We start from the raw sequence: 23,420 nt of genomic DNA, 5'->3' as shown, positions 1-23,420 counted from the left end.
TAAATCACTGCTGCTAAAAATATTAAAGCTAGATCTAGTGGAACAAACTAGTCAACCTTTAGGATGATAGAAATAGTCAACTAGTGGTCAACAACGGACTAGATGACTGGTCTGTCATCCTTGACTTTTTCCCTAACTCCACTGGATAAAATGAAATCTTGCCTGACACTGGCTGTTGAATGTTAAATGCATGTCTAATAGCGTTTCCGGCCATCTACAGGTGCCTTTTCTCTTATAATCTGCACTCATTTCAGGTAGTTTGGTTGTGTCATATGGAGATGAGAAGGTGTGAATCTCATTAGCTTGTCAGTCTCGTCTTTTACTTGTCGTCTCGCGGGCCTGATCTCTGCGGTGTTGTCAGGCGTCTCTGCGTGCGCCGCACAAATCGGCGGTGGTCCCCGGGCCGTTTGGCGTACGCTAAATTAGCCCCCCTTGTCGGGAGACGGCAGATTGGGTTGCCTCTCCGTCCCTTCGCAGCTCTCGGCACAAGTTGTCTACAAATAAAACTCCAGACTTCTAAATCCCCTGTTTTTCATCCTCACGTCCCCCCCTTTGTAATAAAGGGCTATTTCCTGTTAGCCGAGTGAAGAGGGAATACGCGAGAGTACAGCGTCTGTCCGAGACCGAGCCGGCAGGAAGGGGCTTTTCCCCCGCAATGGCTTTTCCATGTGCTCTTTGAGATGAATGAAGACACATTGTGGAATTAAGGGGAAAAGGGGCTCTGGCTCCCGGCCGCAACTTCAGCTTCCTGCCGCCAAACAGCTACCGCTCACAAAGACTGAGACCCTGCACAGTAGCCTACAAAGATGTGTGTGTTTTTAGTGTGCAACAGAAGGTCAAACAGGTACTTTGTGATAAAACCAGATAGGCCTGCACGGTGACGTCATTTAACCCGATGTACTTTTATTTTTGATCATCGTGGATTTACAGGAATTATTCGTAAGCTTGATATCAACACGTGACCATATTTGTTCCAGTGATATTTTGAAGCATTAATATTAGAGCTCAAACTTGAAATCCTTTTCTTTTTTTAAAACAGTTTTGAAATCTCTCTTTTGAAGTCGATCATTCTATCATTATATCATTGTTGTATATCTACGGTTCTGTCTATCTATCGTTTTATCTATTATTCTATCTTTATGTATCTACGGTTCTGTCATTCTATATTTATCGTTCTATCCTTCTGTCTGTCGTTCTATCTATCGTTTTATCATTCTGTCTATCGTTCTGTCGTTCTACCTATTGTATCGTTCTGTCTATTGTACTATCATTCTAGCATTATGTATCTACGGTTCTGTTGTTATTTATCTGTCTGTCTATCTGTCTATCATTCTGTCATTCTGTCTATCATCTATCTATCGTATCATTATATCGTTCTATTTATCATTCTATCCTTCTGTCTATCATTCTATCGTTCTATCTGTCGTTCTATCTATTGTTGTATCATTCTATCTATCGTTGTATCGTTCTACCTATCATTGTATCGTTCTGTCTATCGTTCTATCATTCTAGCATTGTTATGTATCTGCGGTTCTGTCATTCTGTCTATCGTTCTGTCGTTCTGTCTGTCGGTCTGTCTATAGTTTCTATAGTCTATCATTGTATCACTCTATTATTGTATCGTTTTGTCATTCTGTCTAGTCTATCGTTCTATCTATCTATCATTCTATTGTTCTGTCTATCGTTCTGTCTGTCGTTCTATCTATGCATCCATCTGTCTATCTGTTTGTCTGTCGTTCTTTCTATCGTTCTATCCTTCTATCTATCTATCTATCTATCTATCTATCTATCTATCAAACTAAAATAAGTTATGTGAATAACTGAGTTTTAGTTCTACATTAAATTTATTTTCAAATTGCAGTTCTTAATCCAGTTTGCAGCTTTTTAAATTGGTCATTCTCAGGTAAATTTGGAATGAGACACAACCCTGGTTTTACATGTTTTCATAGTGTTACATTTGCCTTTTCAAAAAGTCAGTTTGCTTTCTGCACCTAGAGGGCGCTGTTTCTGCTGTCTGCTCGGCAGGCACACAGCTGAAATCTTATTTCCAGCGTGCGGTAAGCCATGGATGAGTGATTCTCTTTTGAGGTTTTTCAGAACGGCCCTCTCTCTGGGCTCTAACGTAAAGCTCTAGTGACAGGTAGCGGATCGAGGTCACGTCTGCTAATCACATCGACTGACTGATTCCAGATTCCGGTCCAGTGACCCACTGAGGAGCTGTCATGAGCGGAGGAAACTTTACATCCTTTGCAGTCTTGGCACGTTCCAAAACTTTCGCTGACCTCAGTGGTTGCGCGGCAACTGTTTTGTTTTAATTGGGAGGTTTTATTTAGGGCTGGATATTTGCATATGTGGTTGGCTTTATAATGTGAGACTCTTGCTGTAGCTAAAGGACACGAGTGAGCATTTGATGGATCTAGTTAGCGATTTCCTCCGGTCCCAAATGATGTCAGAGTAATTACACGTTGAGGAGGTTTTGCGGTGTAGAGAGTTTCTTCAGGTGGTCAAATCTCACTCAGGAAGGTAAGGGCTGGCTTTGTCATTTCCACCCAGAGATTTAAGAAAGATTTCGGCCCACGCCGTCTGAGGAAAAGAGCCCTGTTTGCTTTCCCGCACAAAGTAAAACAAACACAACCTGTAATGCCGACTGGTCAGGTGTCCAGATTGCTCCAGAGTTAAGAGAGAACCCAGCCTCCCCCTCCGGGGATCTGTGCCACCCACTCCTCGGAAATATGAAATCTGTCGAAATCGAGACGTGGCGCACATGTCTCGAGGTGAATTTTATTTGCGTTGCTCTCTAAATTTTGGTAATCCCAAAGTTTAATTTCATGATTGGGCCATTTCCAAACGCCGGACTGATGAGTTCCAGATGGGATCTCAAATGATTGCGGTCAATCTGATGGCAGGGGAAAAAGCTTGAATTTTAGCAGTTCTGGCCTCTTAGAGGATAATTTAGGGAAGAAACTAAAGCTGCATGATATGGGGGAAAATCTAGACTCAATTTTTCTGATAAAAGTTGCAATTGCAATTTAAAATTTGGCACAATTTGGCCAAAATTATGTAATTATCAATCATAAAAAAATAATTATACAATAACAATTTCAAACTGTAAAACCTTTATTTTGGCCCTTAAATCTTCTCTTTGGCCAATAAGTGCTTTTCATTACATGTTTGGGAAGGTGGTTAGCATATATTGAGTTCCTAAGTGCGCATTGAGGTGACCCAAACTCAGAGAGGATGCAGAGATGAAGCTTGTGTGGAGCAACAAACAGAGACACTGCAAACAATGATGGATCATGAGCTGCTCATGTTTAAATGAACACAGTGCCGCGCTTCACTCTTTAACGCGTAGCGCCTATATTTATGCAATTAAAATGCAGCCTTATTGCGATTTCAGTTTTATTTCAATTAATCATGCAGCCCTAGAAGAAACCCCTTCTTCCTTACCAGGCTTGGTAACCTTTCCATGTACAGCTGGATCTATAAGCATGATTATGACCCAGTGCTCCTGAGCTGGGGGATATGGTCTACCTTTTCCAATATTATTTTCTTTCCCTTTGTCTTTCCATTGGATGTTGGATGGGCACTGAAAGGTTTCAAGACTCTCGGCGAAGGAAGAGATTTTCATTACTGGCCATCATTACCGCTTTCCTGTTGTCTCTGAATACGTATGTGTTCCGCTCGGCTCGTATGAACATTTGGAGAGCAGTGACCGTCCACAGAGCACCAAGATTGAAATGGTTGAAAAGCTACTGGATACCCAAAGCTAATCAAAGCCGTCAACGCGCTTCTCTTGGACGACGTTTCTTTCACAAAGTTCAGGATCCCAAGCGGACGTTGTGGAAGGTCCTGGCTCTCTGTTCAAGCAGCAAATTCACATCAATTTATGAAACAGGAACCAGGGGGGTCGTATCCATTCACCCTTGGCAGCCCAGCACCAGTTGAGGCCTGAACTCACCTCCAACTTTGACCCTCAGTGTTCCGCACCTCTCACTGCTTCGAAGTCACAGTCTGCTTGCCAAGTGAAATGAGAACCCTGCTTGGTCAATATCCCATCATTCACTTTTTTTTGCATTCTTACTACCAAACCAGCTTGTAAAATGAACTTGCATATCAAAAGTCTACCTAAGACTGCAAACCCAGACATGTGAAATAATAGTAAAAAAAAAAAAAAAAAAAAAAACCTAGTGTTTTTGAAATCAAACATTTTAATGAACCTTTAGACACAATCTTAAAAAAAGGTTTGTATACACTACCAGTCAGAAGTTTTTGAACAGTAATATTTTAAATGTTTTTTGAAGTCTCTTCAAGCCTGCATTAATTTGATCCAAAGTACAGCAAAAACAGTAAAATTTTAAAATACTTTTGCTATTTAAAAAAACTTATATAATAATTTATTATATTTAATTTATTCTTGAGATTTCAGAGCTGAATTTTTAGCATCATTACTCCAGTCACATTATCCTTTAGAAATCATTCTAATATTCTGATTTGCTGCTCCAAAAACTATTATATTATTATTATTATTATTATTATTATTATTATTATTATTATTATTATTATTATTTTTATTATTATTATTATTATTATTATTATTATTATTATTATGTTGAAAACAGCAGACTTTTTAGTAGAATTTTTTTCAGGTTTCTTTGATGAATAGGAAGTTCAAAAGAACAGCATTAATCTTCTTTTTATTATTTTTATCATCACTTTTGATCAATTTTGCTAAATAAAAGTATTAATTTCTATAATTTCTTTCCCCCCAAAAATACTGACTCCAAGCTTTTGAATGGTATTGATGATGATGATGGTGAAGATTATAATAATAATAAATGTTTCTTGAACAGACAGCAAATCAGCATATCAGAATGATTTCTGAAGGATCATGTTACTGGAGTAATGATGCTGAAAATTTAGCTTTAATTGCAGGAATAAATTACTTTTTAAAATGTATTCAAATAGAAATCATTTATTTTAAGTTGTAAAAATATTACACAAAAATACTGCTTTTGCTGTATTTTGCATCAAATAAATGCAAAAAAACATTAAAATCTTACTGTTCAAAAACTTTTGACTGGTAGTGTACGTGTCTTTTGTTGAGTATCATATGATGGATTAGGCTTTTTTATGAGCTTTTTATGGCTCATAGTATGAACAGAATATGGATAAGGATGTTATGTACCTCATATTTTATTCAAGGAACAAAAACATTTCAGTTTTATTCAGAGGCCCAAACTGACTAAAAATATGCAATTTGATATAGATAGTGGTGTTTGTATGGCTAAGTAAGATGAAATTCTAATAGCTTGTAATGCAAGTCAATGAGATCTAATAATATAGCAACTACTTACATAAAATGCATGCAAATATTAGTTTTCACACAATGTCTCACAATATATCTTAGTAAGATAGTGTTATTGCTCAAATCTCTGTAGTTTCCAAATATATAATGCAATGCAATGATTGTTGCCAATAATCATTCCTCAAAGGCCTTGGGTATCAAGTTAGATGCTCATATTTAACATGATTTTTCTAATAGAAAAATAGAAATAGCTAATAGCTATTTCTATTTTTAATAGCTAATAGCTAATAGAAAATCTGAGGGTGCAAAAAAATCTTAGTCAAAGTTCTTAGCCATGCATATTACTAATCAGAAATTAGGTTTTAATATATTTATGGTAAATTAACAAAATATCTTCATAGAACATGATCTTTACTTAATATCCTGATGATTTTTGGCATAAAAGAAAAATGTAACCCATACAGTGTATTGTTTGCTATTGCTACAAATATACCCGTGCTACTTGTGACTGGTTTTGTGGTCCAGGGTCACACATATAATCAAGTTAACTTAAGTTGATTCAGTCCAATAAGTGTTCATCTTGAAATTCTGCTAACAATATACAAATATTTGTAAGTTTACTTCATAAAAATCAGAAAAAATCTTTGCGACCTGAAGGTGGACATTTATAGAATGGTACTAAAAGGCCTTTTAATTGATAAAACGTATGAACATTTAATCAGAAGACAGATGGCATGTATTTAGTTATGTACAACAGGTTTTTCAGCAAAGTTTTGATCATGTTAAGTATCAAATATGATCTAGTAGGCTTCATATGGATAAAACCTAGAAGTATATTAAAGTATAAAAAAGTCCTAGAAGTTTCTAGGCACAATTTCAATAAAAACTTCCTTTGTGGAAGTCAACGTATATGTTAAAATTGTAAGAAGCACAGTTAAACCGTAGACCTTTGACCTTTTCCAGTATCTGTACCTTGTTGGCCCAGGGTGTTTTCTTGCACCCTAGTTGTATTCTGTTCTGGAGTTCATGTTAAAAGCACCGCTAGCGTCTGTTGTTCATGTAGTTTCTATGCTTCTCTTTGTCTTTCCCCCCAGCACGCCATTCGTTTGAGTGTTTCAGGGAAGAGAATGATTAATATGTTTTTTGCTTCGGCAGACACGGGCATGGATTTTTACGAAAACGTCTGCGCTATTAAAACACAAAGAGCGGTTTTGTTCTCCTGGATCCATTGGATCGAGCCGCTCTTTAGATTTATCAAATTAGACTCAAGTGAATGTGGGTGGTGTTCTGTTGCACATGCAGCAAGGTAAAGGGGGGGATTTAAGGGCTGTATCCCACCGGGAGCCATTGGTCCCCACACAGACCTCACACCCACGCCGTACCTTCCAGATCACAGTCAGGCCAATAATTCCTCCCTCTGGCAGGAGTCAAGCAAACGTGTAAGCTATTTGGAGCCGTAAACCGAACGAATGTATTCCTGTGTGCATTTCAGAGGGGAGAAGCGGCTCAAGGAGAGGATTGCGCAGTATCTTAGGTTTTATCCTATTTCTATTGATCGGTTTACTGTTATTTATATTTTACAGTTATTTTAGACCCTTATGCCACCTGCTTTTACAAAAAAAAAAGCAAGAATTTTGCAAAAAGTCATGAAAACTTCTAATGAAATGATAGTTAGAGGAACTTGTATCATAAACACACTTTTAAACTAAAAAACACACATTACTTAACTTCAACAGAGCGTGCTGGAAACTAGAAACAGTGCGGGGCTCTACTTTTCTACTTAAATTTAGGAGCACTGTCAAAATTTAAGGAGCACCTTCTAATCAATAATCAAGAGATCTGATCAAAAATTAGCCTTCCCATTACGAGGTCATATTTGACTCCTTAAAGTGATTTACTGGGGAATTTAGTTTTTACCTTTGTAATGGCATTTTTCATGAAATCAGTATTAACAAAATTAATTTGTACTACATAGGTGGCAAAGAAGAACACCAAAGTGGCTTGTAGGTGTATTTTCATATGTTTAATGAGGCTCAGAGGTGTCATGAGTGCAGTCAAATTCATGAATTCATGTTGAGATTAATGTTTTAAATTATAAACGTTTGAATACAGAAATATTACATGATTTAATAACTGAAAAAGATACTTTAAAAATGAAACTAAATCTGCCGGTAGATGGCGGCAAGTCACTGATTTAATTACTGAATCATTCATTCATTTGATTCGTTCGAATGGCTAATTCGTTCAGGAATAAAGTGACTGTCTTTATGAATGGGAAATTGAATCATTGACTTACTAGATTTGTTTAAAAACGCACATTCATTCATAAACAAAGTAACACTGTGTTTGAATGGAAATGCGCAGCGGCTCAGTTGTGACTTGTTTCAGACTACTTTTGATGACGAAATAGAGCTAAATCAGGCAATAGTGTTATAGTCAGATAATGTAAGTCACTTAATATTAACTTCTTGTTTATTTAATTGTTGTTTTAAATCAATATCTCATTTACAAACTCACTTAAAATGATTAAAAGCTGTCACTCATCTTAGTTCATCACAATCTCACAAAGTTCCATTATAATCAACAAAACTCTGTACACCACACAATGAATCTCTTATTTACACTCTCTCTCTACACTTAGTTTAATAAAGGAGTCGTGAGATATGTCTGTGATACATTACTCAATGCAAAAACACGTAGAAACCTTTGAAGCTCCCCTCAGCGCAAACACAAATATGCTGATCAGGTCAGTCGCACTGGCACTCCTAAATATTTTTTCATAGTCGCACACAGTAGTTATCAGTCACATTTGCGAGCCCTGTTTTTAATGTTATATTTTATAATATTGGTGGTGTTTTTGTAGTACAAATTTTTTATTATCCAATTTTTTTTGAGGAGGCACTGCCTTTCTTGCCACTTGGAGGAAACTCCTCCGGAAGGCCTAGCTACCTGAAGTTGTTACTGCCACTGTGGTACAAAAATACCAGTTAAGTATTTGCAAATGCACCACTTGCGTAGAGTACGCTTCTGGCCACGGTGAGTTGTCAGAGAATAGATGAAAACGATATCGATCACCAAACGCTCAGCACTCGTCCGGGCTGTTGTCCAAAGACCCCGCGATGGATTGAAAAGTCTCGGTTGCCTTCTAAGGATGAAGTGATTTCCAAACCGTTCCTGTCTGAGGACACAAAGGTCTTCTTTCAGCCCAGCGCGCTCCGCTGAAATCAATAGGCTGATAAAATTGACAGATCGCCGGTAAATTATGTGGAATCTTGGCCTGACACGCCGCTGTCAGCAGGAAATTTCTTTTTAATAGTCTATTTAAGGAGAAGCAGGGATGTGTTTTTCTTAGTCAGGAGGGAATGTTGATCCAGAGGGCCGGGGGTGGGGGGTCAGACGGGGAGGAGGCGCTCGGGTAAATCGCGTGCCGGTCAGACAGAGCAAACGGGACCCCAGGCTGCGGACTCTTGCAGGTGTGTGGAGGTGGGGGGTAGGCGTTGGAAATCTGGCTTTTTTTTTTCTTCGAGAGCAGCCAAAGTAGCCACCTGTCGTTCCACAGTTTTTAGGACTTCCTTTTCATCCGGTCTTCAGCACAACTCCCAGTTGGGCCAGCATGCATCCTGCCAGAAGGCCTGATTGAAACCAACTGCCAGCGGGGGCTGCCTCGGGATATCCATGCGAGGACGTGAATGGAGATACGGAGAACGATGTGTGCTGACTGTTTACCTCAGATACAGGAAGGAGATGAGCTAGACTTAAAATCCCACAACTACGACTCCATTCCAAAACCTAGTTAGCTCCCTATTGTGTGCTTCCTACGCCCAGACAGTATCCTAAACGAAACATCGTAAGTGATTGATTTGGAGCCCTCGACGTAGGCAGCGACCTTTTGTTTCGTACAAATAGTGACTCGCACAAAACAAACGTTGAATCATAATATTTCTTTGTAAAGTTACTTTTTGTAGTGTTTATTCAGTGCTTTACTCAGCCAGAATTTGTCCAGTTAATTTGCGATTTAATTACGTTAATTAATCACATAATGTAATTAATTAGAATAGGATTTTCAATCACTTTACAGACCTATTTGTGGAACGGAGTTCAGTTAGAAGGTCACACATAGCTTCAATCAGAAGTTAGAAGCTCATGTACAGTTATAAGGCCTGAGGAGACTCATGTGAAATCATACAGGAGAGAAGCCAGTCAGTTGAGTTTGTGGCAAAACCTTTTACAGTGCTTAAATATTGCTCCGTCTTTTACTGCATATGATAAATCATGCACAGCAGAACTGAAATGACCTTCATTATAAGGTGATTTGTTAGAACTAGGCATGCACAATTTTATTGGACTGTTATCGGAATCGGCCGATAAAGGCTTAAAGGATTAGTTCACTTGGAGAATAAAAATGTCCTAATTTACTCACCATGTCATCCAAGATGTTCATGGTTTTTCTTTCTTCAGTCTAAAAAAGAAATTAAGTTTTGTGAGGAAGATATTCCAGGATTTTTCTCCATATAGTGGATTTCAGTGGGAGCCAATGGGTTGAAGGTCCAAATTGCAGTTTCAGTGCAGATACAAAGGGTTCAACATGATCCCAGCTGAGGAATAAGGGTCTTATCTAGTGAAACGATTGGTCATTTTCCAAAAATATATGCCTTGTCGATAAAGAGGAATACCTCACATGTGGTCTTGGTGTGCTCGCGATAAGATCACATCAGCAGTGTGGTCATTCCTGAAGCAAACTTTTGAAGCATGAAACTTCTGAAGCTTGATTAGATTCACTGTTTTGGATCGCTGCATTAAATTTGAGAATGAAAGTACAGAATGACGCGTTTGGTGTGCGATTGTCAACAGTCTCTAACGTGTGGCAGCAGTAACAGCCTCCCCCGTGTCCAAATGCCTGCCTGGTAAGACATTTTATTTACTTAGGGGGCGCTGTAGGCCTTTTTGATATAATACACAAACAACATTAAGGTACTTAAAAGTCAGAAGATATAGCTTACATGAATAAAACATGACACTTGTAAATTAAACCATTTTATGTGTGTATATTTATTAATGTGTAATATTTTAAGTTTTTACTCTCTTTTGCTACAAATGTTAAATCTACAAATAAAATGTTATGGTTCATCTGTCAAAAGAAAATTTTATGTTCAAAGCTGTCATTGCACTCACATTATAAAAATAACATTTATTATTGTTTATTTACTTCTGACAAGTAAGTTTTTGCTTAAAACTAATCAAATAAAATGTTTATAATCTCTGTACATAAGAGACTTGTTGTTGTTTCCAAACAAAGGAAATATATCCGTATCGGCATCGGCTGTTGCCAAAAATGAGTTGAAAAATATCGGCATATCTGCAAAAATTGATTATCGTGCATCACCAGTTAAAACATTTCAAAATGCATCTACATTATTTTGCACTTTATGACTTTAAGTCGAAGAAAAGACCATGTTTCCAGTTTTTTTTTTTTTTCTTAAAAGCAGTCTCATCTCGTCTCATTCTCGTGAACCCAAAATCGTGTATTGTCACATCTTGTGAGCCTTCACAGTCTTCCATCACACCCTTAATGTGTGTGTGTGTATAAAAAAAAAATTATAATAATAATAATATATATATAAATATATATAAATAATAATAATAATAATAGTAATAATAATAGTAATAAAACACACACACATACAGTACTTGTTAAAGTTTGGAAAATTAGGATTTTTACTTTTTTAATGAAGTCTCTTATGCTTACTAAGGCTGCATTATCTGATGAAAAATATAGTAAAAGCTGTAATATTTAAAAATATTTAAAAAATTTGAAGTAACTTTTCTGTGTAAATGTATTTAAAATTTTGTATTTATTCTTATGATGGTAAAGCTGAATTTTCAGCATCATTGCGTCACATAATCCTTCAGAAATAATTCTAATACATTCTAAGATATTCATAAATCATAATGTTTCCAAACATTTAACAGGGCATAGTCATACTTATATATCTGACAATGGACCACAAAACCAGTCATAAGGGTCCATTTTTTTTTTTTTAAATTAAGATTTTTACACCATATGAAAGCTACATAAATGACATTTTTCTATTAATGTCTGGTTTGTTAGGATAGGACAATATTTTGGCTGAGATACAACTGAAAATCTGTGCTCTGAGGGTGCAAAAAAATCTAAATATTGAGAAAATTCTTTTTTACAAAGAGTTTCTTAGCAATGCATATTACTAATCAAAAATTAAGTTTTGATATGTTTTTGGTAGGAAATGAACAAAATATCTTAATGGAAAATTATCTTTACTTAATATCCTAATGATTTTTGGCATAAAAAAAATTGACCCACATTGTTGGCTATTGTTGCAGATATACCCATGCTACCTACGACTGGTTTGGTGGTCCAGGGTCAGAAATGTATTTATAATATTTAAAGAAAAAAAATCTGATTTGTATTAAAACAATTACATTTTTCCTCTGCAGATGAAAGTCACACAGGTTTAAAATGATATGAGGTTGAGGAAATTATGACAGAACATTTATTTTTGGGTAAACTGTCCATTTAAATTATGCTTTAAATGCTCCACAGTGCACTAGGTTTTGGAACAGAGCTTTTATCTCTTTTATTTTAGCTGAGACATTTTTTCCGCATTGTGTTAAAGGTGATTGAAGCATGTGTTTGTACAACGAAGGCGGAAAAATAACTAAAGGAAAAAAGAATTATGGCCCGTTACCACCTTGGCCTTTAGTGTCTCTCCTGACGTAGATGCTTTCTGTCATACTTTCTGTGGACCTGTCCTCAAAATTGAAAACGAAAATATGCTTCTTTTTTTTTTTTTTTTTTTTTTTTTTCGCAACCATACGGGCAAACGTCTCGTCGTGGCTTGTAGGACGGCAGAAGGAAAAAAGCTCTCACTGGGATGCTTTGGTTAATGATATAAAGGAAAAGTCAAGCGCTTCGCTCTCGTGGATTTGATGCGATGGCTTTCTCTTCTGTTATACGACCAGAGTCGTCATGTAGAAAAGCTTCAGGGCCTCATTAGATATTTAATTTTCAATAAATAATGACTTTCTCTGAATGATGTACCGGATGCTCCGAGGCCAGGTGGGAAACCCATTTGAAACCTACATTGCCAGAACGCAAACTTTCCACATGCGTCCTCCAAGGTTAAAGCCCCGTGTGCGAAGATCTGCAGATTATTTATTTATTGGGTGGTGTGGTGGTTTTTTGCTATAACTAATAAGCGCTTGACCTTTCGGCGACCTCTTTTGTGGTTTCGCTATTTTAGAAATAATGATGGGATTTCATCTTATGGCTTTTGGTTCTGTATAAGAAGTTGGGAAACGGAAAGTGGGGTATGCAGCTGCAGGTCTGTCAGGTGAGCGAATCCGTTCCTTCCGGCCGACTGCATGGCACCGTCTTCGTTGGGTAAGGCGGACGGGACAGGAAGGGACGGGCCGGGACAGCAGCGCTCTGATGCTGAACAGACGAGAATCGGGCCTGTGCAGCTGTCATCTGTTAGCCATCCTCCAGACGGTCTCGCGGGACCCGGGGGAGGCTGGATTATTACCCCCACGTCCAGCCTTTCATGGAAAGAACTGCGTCTGCTCTGGTCATCGGCCTGCTCTGTTTTCAAACTGTTTAGGCCGGTAATGAGGGGGACAATGTGTTTTCAGGATTCGTTTGCTGTTGCTTCCAATTTGTAACTTGACATTGGTGAGTGTGTGGTGTAGAGTTGATGTCTGTGTTTATTTAAAGTGAATAGCGTTATAAGTTCTGTACAAAAGTGGCCCATTTCATGGTATTAAACTTGCAGTTGGTAAATATCAGCATGATTGAATGAAAAAAAAATTACATACCTTCCATGCAAGGTTGATTGGACTCTGGTTGTTGCAGTGATATAATTCAGACTATTGTTAGCAGATCACTCAACTGATAACTGATCATTTGAAGATTATTTGCATTGGCTCATAATGGTGTCTGTTCGAGAACAGATTTGATAGTTCCCCTTGTGTCGTTTCCAAAATATACAGAGAGTCTCGCCAATGAATAAACAGTTTTGGTTTTCAACTTTCTTCTCTGAATTAAGTAAATGGTGTAGAATTTATTTCTTCTTTACACTTCACACTGCAAAGAAATTATGCCATTGTGCTTTGGGCGCTATGTGTGTAAATATGTGTGTGTGTGTGTGTGTGTGTGTGTGTGTGTGTATGTGTATGTGTATGTATATATATATATATATATATATATATATATATATATATACACGCACAGTACACCAATGTCACGGTATGTTTGGTATGCACCTCAGTTTGGGGGTCACGGTTCGATACAATTTCGGTACAACAGAAAAAATCTACTGTGCTAGATTTCTTTTCATTTATTTTTGACAGACTGTAGTACAAATTACAATTTATTTTTTTCCACCTACATGTAAAAATACTAAATATTATAGCAAATTATAATGTTATATATATATATATATATAGGCTATACAATCTAGTACATATATACATACAAGGAATAAATACTTGACACACATTTAATTTAGTTAACTGCTAGTCAAGGGGAAAAAACAGTGCGACACGTAACATAGCCTGTATTGCTGAGTTTCAGTTCAGTTTTGTGACAGAAAGAAAACTCAAATGGTAGAAAGCAACATCCTATTTGTTTTTTGTTTAAGTTGATTTTGCTGGTATGAGGAAAGCTGAAATAATCATGTGTATATGTTAAAAAAACGCGATCCTATAGGTAAAACAATTCATTGTTAGTTTCCAGTCAGAGCTGTATCCCTTCTAGCCACAACCCGAAACTCCTGGCATTGGCTGTTCCTCTGCGGTGGGTTATCAAACAGCGTCGCATTACTGCGGGCGCCCCCTTCTGGAATGAAAGTGAATTGCCTTTATTCGTTGTAAGGCCTCCTGCAACAAACCAAGATGCCCGTACCGTGACGGTTCGGTACGAATACATGTATCGTTACACCCCTTCTATATCTATATTATTATATATTATTGTAAAATGTAAAAAAAAAAAAAAATATATATATATATATATATATATATATATATATATATATATATTATTATTTATTTATTTATTTATTTTTTTTTTTTTTTTTTGTATATAATTTAAATATGATACAAAATATTTTAAATATATGTGTGTATAGGAACTAATTTTTAACAAATTTCAAAAATCATGTTTTTCATTGTGCATTCCAATTAATCACAATCAAACTACAGTTTGGTTATTTTGATTAAGTAAATATAACTTATAAATAGCGAACTAACAAAAAAAACATAACAATAAAAACCATGATTTTTGAAAATTTGAATACACTGAGATACATATGATACATTTACAATGTTATATTTATTATTAAAATATGATTAAATATGAATATTATTAAACCTACATTTAGAATATTATATCATTAAAATTATATAAAAAATATATTATGACTTATAATAATATAGTTTACACATTTTTTAATAATTAATATTTAATCATATTTTAATAATATATATTATTAAAAATACATTTAGAATATTATATCATTAAAATTATCTAAAAAATGTATTATGAGTTTACAACTTGTAATAATATAGATTACATATATATAATACATTTAAAATATTTATATTATATAAAAATTATTACATTTTAAATGTTATAATATATACTGTTTTCATACATTTATGTTTATGTTTATATATATATATATATATATATATATATATATATATATATATATATATATATATATATATATATATATATATATATATATATATATTAGTATATTTATTTATATATGTAACATTTATTTACATACGTAATATACATGTAATACACATATTTTAGAATAATATAGATTATAGATTTTTAATACATTTTGTGTGTATATATTTATTTTTGAATACATCTAAAATAATATATATAATACTTGTATATTATACATATGTAATGTTCTTATACATTATATTTATTTATATGTGTTTATATATAAATATTTTAAATTAAATATGTCAGTTCTATTTGTTAATTTATGACACTTTTCAATTATTGTACACATTTCATTCCTGTTAATATAATATTTCAAAATATACTTTTATATCGTTTCCATATAAATGTCCATGTTGTTTTATTTTGTAGTCCATGATATTTGGAGCTTTACTAGTTGTATTTTCATCAGTGACTAGAATGAGTAGTTCTCTTGGATCCGACATGATATTTTAATGCTTTGTCATTGCTGATTACTTTTCTTTGTCATTGTTATTCTTCTGTACGAGTGTTGATGTCTGTAGTAGCTGGATGTGAGGCCTGCGTCAGACACACAGGTAACCGGGTCCATGTGTGTCGATATGGAGCTGTTCTGTGAGATATGAGGGGTTGACAGAATGACAGACCGGGGTGAACAGAGGGGTAAGACTCAGCGGGATGCCGCCTAATGCTTTGCTTTTTGTCTTGCATGCGTCCACAACCCCATCAGTAAAGATCACGTACCGCTTCATTGACACCAGACTAGATTTACTTTTAAACTAAAAACAATCGATAATACCGTTGAAAAACAATCTGCTCTCTGCTCTCCAATTAATGACACACCAGAGCTTCTAGGTCTCATCATGAGTTTTTGCCGTTCTTATTCCAGTCGAGGAGATTAACGGCAGATTTATTTATAAATGAAATCCAGATGGGGTGTTTAACAAAAGTAAAATAATTAGCTGTTTTTGCAATGGTCGAACTGAAATATCAGTGAAGCTCAATATGAAATATCACCCATGAGAAGCTCTTTTGTGTTTATGTATTTTTTTCTTAAGAAGAAGCTGAATGTTTTAGACATTAACTACAAAAACAATCACAAGATTAATTGTAGTTATTATAGTAACCTAACGTCAAAATATTAAAACAAAGCTATCACTTCTTTTTTTTTTTTTTTTTTTGAGTAGTATAACAAAGCAGAGTCTCATTTTAGTTACCTGAAAGGAGAGATGAAGTGATTTTAGATTGGCGAGCAGGTGTGGAGGTTGTAGACGGTGATACGTGAGTCGAGGCGCTCAAGACCAAGACAAAATTTGTCCGAACTTCCTCTCAACCTTTTTGGCGCTGTCAAGGGTGGACTCTACCAGGACCGCTGCCAAAAGCTTTACCTGCAAATCCCATCTGCGCCACCACACAGAACAGCTGTCTGTCTGACAGGCCTCACTTCCTGTGCCGTCCACCTTGGTTCGGGCGTCTGTTTCAGCTCACACTAATTCCTGTCCTCTAAATTTGAGCAACCATTGTACCTTCCTTTGTGCTTTTTGGAAGGTAATATATATATATATATATATATATATATATATATATATATATATATATATATATATATATATATATATATATATATATATATATATATATATATATATATGATGCATAAAATATGTGTGTGTATCTGTTCTATTTTTTGATGTACTTTTATTATTTTTTAAATGCATAGATAGATAGATAGATAGATAGATAGATAGATAGATAGATAGATAGATAGATAGATAGATAGATAGATAGATAGATTTATGCATTATATATAATATATATATTTATTTATTTATTTATTCCCTTATTTTGATTTATTTTATTTTTAATATATATTTTATTGATTGATTGATTGATTTAAAATAAGACTAAACAAGCATTAAAATAAGCAAAATCCAAACTGACAAATTGACAATTTCTTGTCAATAAGACCTTTTCTATTTATAAGCTTAAAATCTTTTATAAGGTACAAAAATTATACATTTAAAAATTTATTTAGTTAGTTAGTTATTTATTCCCTTATTTTGATTTATTTTATTTTTAATATACTTTTATTCTTTTTTTTTAAAATGTAGAAGATAGATAGATAGATAGATAGATAGATAGATAGATAGATAGATAGATAGATAGATAGATAGATAGATAGACAGACTAATTGATTTAAAAGCATTAAAATAAACCAAAACCACAAAAAATCAAGACATTTCTTTTGTCAAGTTTGTAAAATCTTTTCTAAGATAGAAATTGTGAGTACAACTTATTTGTAGAAACTGTAACTTTAATTCTCATCTGGTAAATCTTGTTTCAGAAATATTGAGAATCACTACAATAGATCATAAACAACCATTCTTGCCAGTTTTAGTTGATAACGTTGCATAAATCTTGAACTATTATGTCTGCGTGTGTGAAATATAAGACTATGTATGTGTCTCTAGATCTGTTTGTATTTCTTAACCTAATGAAACACAGAAAGAGAATGTGAAATTAAATATTTAGTCTTCACAGACTCATGATGAGAGATGATCAACAGAGATGATAAAATAAAAGTGTTGATCTTTATCTGCAGGGACTGTTTTTGTAGCCGTTTTGAGGTTTTGGCCAAATTACAGGACGACAAAGATATCCAAACGCCTTTGTGACATGATGTTGAGTCATACTAGAAAGAAACACAGGTGGTTTTCATTCTGTTTGTTCAGTAATTTTTAATTTAAACAATGAAGAATATATGTAATTTGCCATATTAGACTTACAGTATACTGCATTTATGGAATTTATTGCGCTTTCATAGTCAGGCTAAGTGTCTTTTGTAAGAAATAACGAGCCACATATCAATTCGCATCCATTCATGTCCTCAATATGAGCGCTCTGTCCCAAGATCCTCTTTGATTTGGAATACAGGAAGATGTTCCGTCATTGATTTGCAAAGCTTGGCTCCGTACGTTTTGTCTCCTGGGAAAATTATGTGATCATTTGCAACCTTGTCAATACAGTCCTTTTATTCAAAAAGTCTTTGGTGAATAGCTTTACCTCAACTCCCTGTGCTCAAAGATAAACATTTGGTGTGTGCACAGAAAAGGTGGAAACAGATGAAGTCTGTGGCGGGATGTTCAGCTCTTGCATAATCAAGTCGCTGCAGTCTGGTCTTTTTCCAGTCGTACATGTTTATTTCTCCAATAAAAAAACGCTCCAGTCCAACGGCGATTCACAAATAATTAAATATGAATTGATATTTGCATATATACACCACAACATTGCGCTTTGCAGTCAACAGCTTTTGTACATTGGTGATGATGTTGTTTTGTAAATCCATTCACTTCGTGGCTTAACTCCTTAGGGCCGATTTCCGCTCTCTGTCTTTGCTCTGAAATGAAAGAAAATAATTGGTTAGTTATGAAAAATGTCAGGTTCAACAATTTTTTTTTTGTTCATTATTAAAATGTATTTAAATATATGACCCTGGACTACAAATCCAGTCAAGGATCAGTTTTTTTTTTTGAAACTGTGCTTTGAAAAAGCTCAATAAATAAACTTTGCATTGATGTATGGTTTGTTAGAATAGGACAATATTTCTATAATAAATCTGGAATCTGAGAGTGCAAAAAATCAAAATATTGAGAAAATCATCTTTAAAGTTGTGCAAATGAAGTTCTTAGCAATGCATATTACTAATCAAAAATTAAGTTTTGATGTATTTACAGTATATTTACAAAATATCTTCATGGAACATGATCTTAACTTATTATCCTAATGATTTTTGGCATAAAAGAAGAAAAATTGATCATTTTGATCAATGCAATGTATTGTTGGTTATTGCTTCAAATATACCCCTGTTACTTACGACTGGTTTTGTGTTCCAAGGTCACGTTTACATTATTTGAATTCAGTTTTGTTTACATTTTATTATTTACGCAACTTGTTTACCTGATGCTTTTATCCAAAATTTTACAAATGCTTAATATTTATTGGTTTTTCAGGAGTTGTTGACTCTTGAGGGTTCATGTCGCCCTTCTCCCTGCAGGCTGGTGGTTTGGCATTAACGCGCCTGCTGTTTTTCTCCTATCACCTTTCCAGTTGCGGTAGCACGCACACACACCTGGCTCACATTTCCCAGTTTGCTTTGCTTAGAACGGGAGCAGATGGAATGCCATCGTTCCTGCGGCCCCCATCTGATGTAGGCGGAGTTTCTAGTCAAAACACTCAACCTTAACTGATGAAGTCAGACAGAATCCCATTTGAAAATAACCCTGCCCCTCAACGTTTTCCTTTCTTTCTTTCCTTCGCACTCCTTTTTTTTTTTTTTTTTTTTTTTTTTTCCCTTCAGCCCCTCCTTTAAGTTCAGTGCCACTTTAAAGTCACCAGCGCTTTGACTCCAGGGATCACTTACGGCCAAACTAATAGGATTTTGCCTACATTTGCTTTTCATATCCTGTCTAACACGCCGTAAAGAAATTATTATTGCTGGAGCTTACGTCCAAATGCCCAGATTGATCGTACGCTCCCCTTGGTCTGAAGTCCTTTATAAACACATTATTTCCAAGTACTTTGAGGCAGGAAACAAATCAAGGCAAATTCTCGAATATCTTTATATCAATAAATTGGTGCTCACCTCTTCAAGCGGCTGCTCTCAACACAAATATTTGGCTTCACCTCAGGTTGACGTTTAACGTTGACAGCCGTCTAAAGATCACAATGAGACGGTGTGTGTGCACGCATGTGTTTAAACGTGTAACTCTAGCCTCTTGGTGGTGACAGGACGGGTTGATTATTAAAACCAGTCTTGTGTTTGAGCTAATCCCTATATATGAGTTTTGCACCCTTTGAATGTGCCATTTACACTCTTTTGATTGTTTTTATAGTGTTCGGGAGTATTTGCGCAGACCTTTGCGCTGCTGCCCACAAGCGAAAACACTAGTTTCCCCTCGTTTATGGTTATGAAGCGTACCGCCCCACCTGTGGTAAAGGATGAGCCAATTCCAGGCCGACTTTAATTCATGTGGCTTCACTTTCCAGAAGGTATTGAAGTATTCACATTTGGCGGTTTTATAAGATCCCACTTTTGGCCAAATCTTTTAGGATACGTTCGAATGAAACGGCAGTTTACGGAGGGAAAAATGTTGGCTCTTTAACGTGCGCTGCTAACACTTCAAATAATTTCATATTGTGTCAAATGTTCGGGCTCCCGTTAGAGCGAAAGGCTCTAAACTCTTCCATATGCTCGTAATGAGAGAAGTCTCAATAATTATGCAGAAAATATGACCCACGTTAGTTTTTATTCAGTTACCATCTGAGCAGACGCCATAACTGTGAAGAAGACATCCTATGTGCCTGGTTATGCAATCTACAACCTCACCTGCAAGAAACCAAACGTCCACCACTAATGACTAGTGTGGTTTAGCTAAACGGACAGAGGAAGATGGTGTCAAAACACCAAAATAGAGGGAATTTCTCGCTCAGTCATATTTGTGGATTTGGTGATGTAGAAAACACTAGTTACCGAGTGTGTGCACAGAGGTCCAAGATGAAAATAAATGCAGATAAAACCGCCAGATGCATCAAAAGCTGGAAAATGTTTAGGGTAAAATCGATCATTTTTATATAGACACAAATCTGTTTGAGTCCTGAACGTCTTAGCAGGCAAAAGTAGCAGTTTTCTGCCTCACGACTGTCTGCGTTTGATTTAAGCGTCCGTTTCGCCTGAGAATCTCGACGCAGCTGTCTGTTTTGTGTCAGCTTACAGACGCTTAACTTTGGCGAAAACCCGAGCATTTGAATTCGGTTATACCTCAACATCTTTCTCCTGGTGTGTGTGTGTGTGTGTGTTCTTTATTTCGTCTTTCTCTTTCTTTAGAAACAATAAAGCCGCGCGTCTTGGCTGAGTGATATTTTCACGGCGTAATGAGCACTAAGTAGGGGTAAAAGAGACGAGTGCGGTTTTGGAGCGCACAGACCCACTTCTGAAAGCGCACTACAAAGCAAAGGCCTGGTCTGTTTCAAATATCTGCCTGCCACTGGAATCCCGAAGACATGGGCGTAATTCTCAATCGGACTTATAAAGATCTATCATTTCGTTTTGTACGGATTAAGGTTACGGCCTGAAATGGGAGCGTTGGCCTTTGGCCTGTTGTTGTTCATGACTGGGTGGTTTCTATGTGATTTTCAACAACAGCTTAACCGCAAACAGTGTAGCATATAAAACGTAGTTGCCAGTTATAGTTTATTTTGTACATTTGCTTCAGTCTGAAATATACGGTGTGGTTTGTAAAACATCGAACGTCTTATGGATGCCCAATGAGCTGCTAATTTGCATTTGACCAATATCTAGAGAGCAACAGTGGCCGATGTTGAATTTTTTTTACTAATATTTAGCCATTTGACTACATGAAATGGACAGTTGAACATTAAAGTGCTGTACTTATATAATGTACTTAGTGTTTTCCTTGCTACAAGATAAATCTGTTGAAATCTTTTCTAATCAATTTAATGGGCTTAAAGCTCTCAGCTTAAAGTGCAAAGACCGCCGTGTTCCTTTTAGAAATCTCCTCTGAAAGATTTACGACTGTCCGAGCAGGTTGCATGTCGTACTTGACAAGGATATTAACTGGGCAACAAGGAAGCGCCTAAGAACAACACAGGATGTGAGAGTGAAATGCTGAGGTTGGTGCACGGCTACTTGGGGGAAAATACCCAGCAGCAGATGTTCCCTAGATTCTCATGGCCTGATATATAGATCACGGACCATTTGCATTTGCATATTTATGCCTCCCAATTGCTCATTTGTCATAAATGGCCCAAACTGGGTTTGTTGCAATTCAGCCGTTAGTTGCCGACTACCCACGACGGAATCGGTTGCTATCTTTTATTATTGCCATCGCTACAGACTTTGCTTTCAGAGATCCAGAAAAAGAAAACGGCTTCTGGAAGCACTTCAGGTTTTTGAGGATTAAACACACGTTGCGGTGGTGAGATACCCTAAGCAAAAATGCTCTTGTGTCATGGCGGAGTGTAATTGTCTCGAGCGTGTGTTATATTTCAAGCTCTGACAGTTCTTTGCCACGCAAGTTTAAATTACAGTTTTCCCCCTGTTTTTGGTTTGGTGTCATTGTATTCCTCACAGCCAGAGTGTGATTTACAGTTTTATTTTTAATGTGCTGCGGTGTTGGCTGCATGGGCCAAGGTCAGCGCAGTCACGCTCGCCGGGGGAAGAGATGGATGATGTGTTTGTATATTACCTGACAGACTCTTTGTTGATTGGATATTTTCCGTCGGGCTACATTTAATCCGATCTTTCACTGCATCTGTCTATGAGGTCATGGTAGCAGCACTCTCTGTAACAGAGATATCGCCCTTGATGGAAAAGGACATGTGGATGAAGTCATAACTCAGCTTCAGAGCGCCGAGGACGGATTTCGCTGACAAACCTTATCTCGGGGAGCCTGAGACTTACGACGCAGATTCACTAAAAGACGTAGTTGGCCGGAGTAGAAACCACTAGTTGATTGTGCCTCGGAAAGCATGTACGAAATTATGCCTTATCAGTTTTCTGCTGAGATTCTAGAAGTCAGGAATATGCTTTGTTGTGGGTAAATTGACAGAAATGCTTTGTAGAAAGGCAAACAAACCCTTGCAACTACTTGTTTGAAAGATACTCCACAAATAAACAAAGATACTCTACAAGTTTATTTTGATAGCGTTTAATGCAAGCCAACTGTATCCTGATTAACTCATTGCCCTCAGTGACCTTACTAGCAGAGAGTGATTCAAACCCTCACTTTTATCCCTCCCCGAGGTTCAGCCGTATTTCACACCTCTGTCTGTATTTCTTCAGCTTGTTTGTGGACTTGAACACGTCCAGATCATTGCACAACTTTAACGGAGAACACCTGCATGCATCTCACTCACCAGTTTCCTCTGATTGCTGAGGCAAAACGTGCAGATCTGTTTGGGCTGCGAGTTCTCCGAGTCCCGGCTCGGTGAGCCGTGGTGGTGGTAGTAGTTTGAGGTTGAGGGCCCTCCGCTGTGGCACGGCTGTCCGTCCCCGCAAGCTTCGCCCACGAGCAGAACGTTTCCCAAGTGGGAGATGTAACTGGACGCCAACCGCAAGGTCTCGATCTTGGACAGCTTCCGGTCGGCGGGCTCCGTTGGGATGAGAGTCCTCAATGCGGTGAAGGCGGTGTTGACGCTGTTGGTGCGATCCCGCTCCCGCGCGTTGGCTGCATTGCGTTGACGGCCCTCTATCACAGGTCCAATTATCCCGGTGGTGTTGGGTGGTGTCCCTATTAGCCGTCCACCACCTCCTACACCAGGTTTCCGCTTTCTTCCAACTTT

The 23,420-nt window shown here is 36.6% G+C and overlaps 2 protein-coding genes across 2 annotated transcripts in view; one reads left to right on the top strand and one right to left on the bottom strand.

The window, feature by feature from the left end:
* Positions 1-23,420, top strand: part of bop1 (BOP1 ribosomal biogenesis factor) — a 96,049-nt gene that overhangs the window by 15,491 nt on the left and 57,138 nt on the right. The gene's annotated exons all lie outside the window — the stretch shown is intronic.
* Positions 17,800-23,420, bottom strand: part of scxa (scleraxis bHLH transcription factor a) — a 6,104-nt gene continuing 483 nt past the window's right edge. Inside the window, exons 1-2 of the mRNA XM_051137231.1 lie at positions 22,995-23,420; positions 17,800-18,456 (exon numbers count right to left, since the gene is read on the bottom strand). The exon at positions 22,995-23,420 is cut by the window's right edge and continues 483 nt beyond it. Coding sequence (XP_050993188.1) covers positions 18,418-18,456; positions 22,995-23,420 — 465 coding nt within the window. The 3' untranslated portion in view covers positions 17,800-18,417. The remainder of the gene's footprint in view (positions 18,457-22,994) is intronic.

This window comes from Labeo rohita, chromosome 19 (assembly GCF_022985175.1).
Source record: "Labeo rohita strain BAU-BD-2019 chromosome 19, IGBB_LRoh.1.0, whole genome shotgun sequence".
Classification (NCBI taxonomy): domain Eukaryota; kingdom Metazoa; phylum Chordata; class Actinopteri; order Cypriniformes; family Cyprinidae; genus Labeo; species Labeo rohita.
The sequence above is the reverse complement of the archived record's forward strand: the minus strand, read 5'-3'. Positions and strand labels throughout refer to the sequence as shown.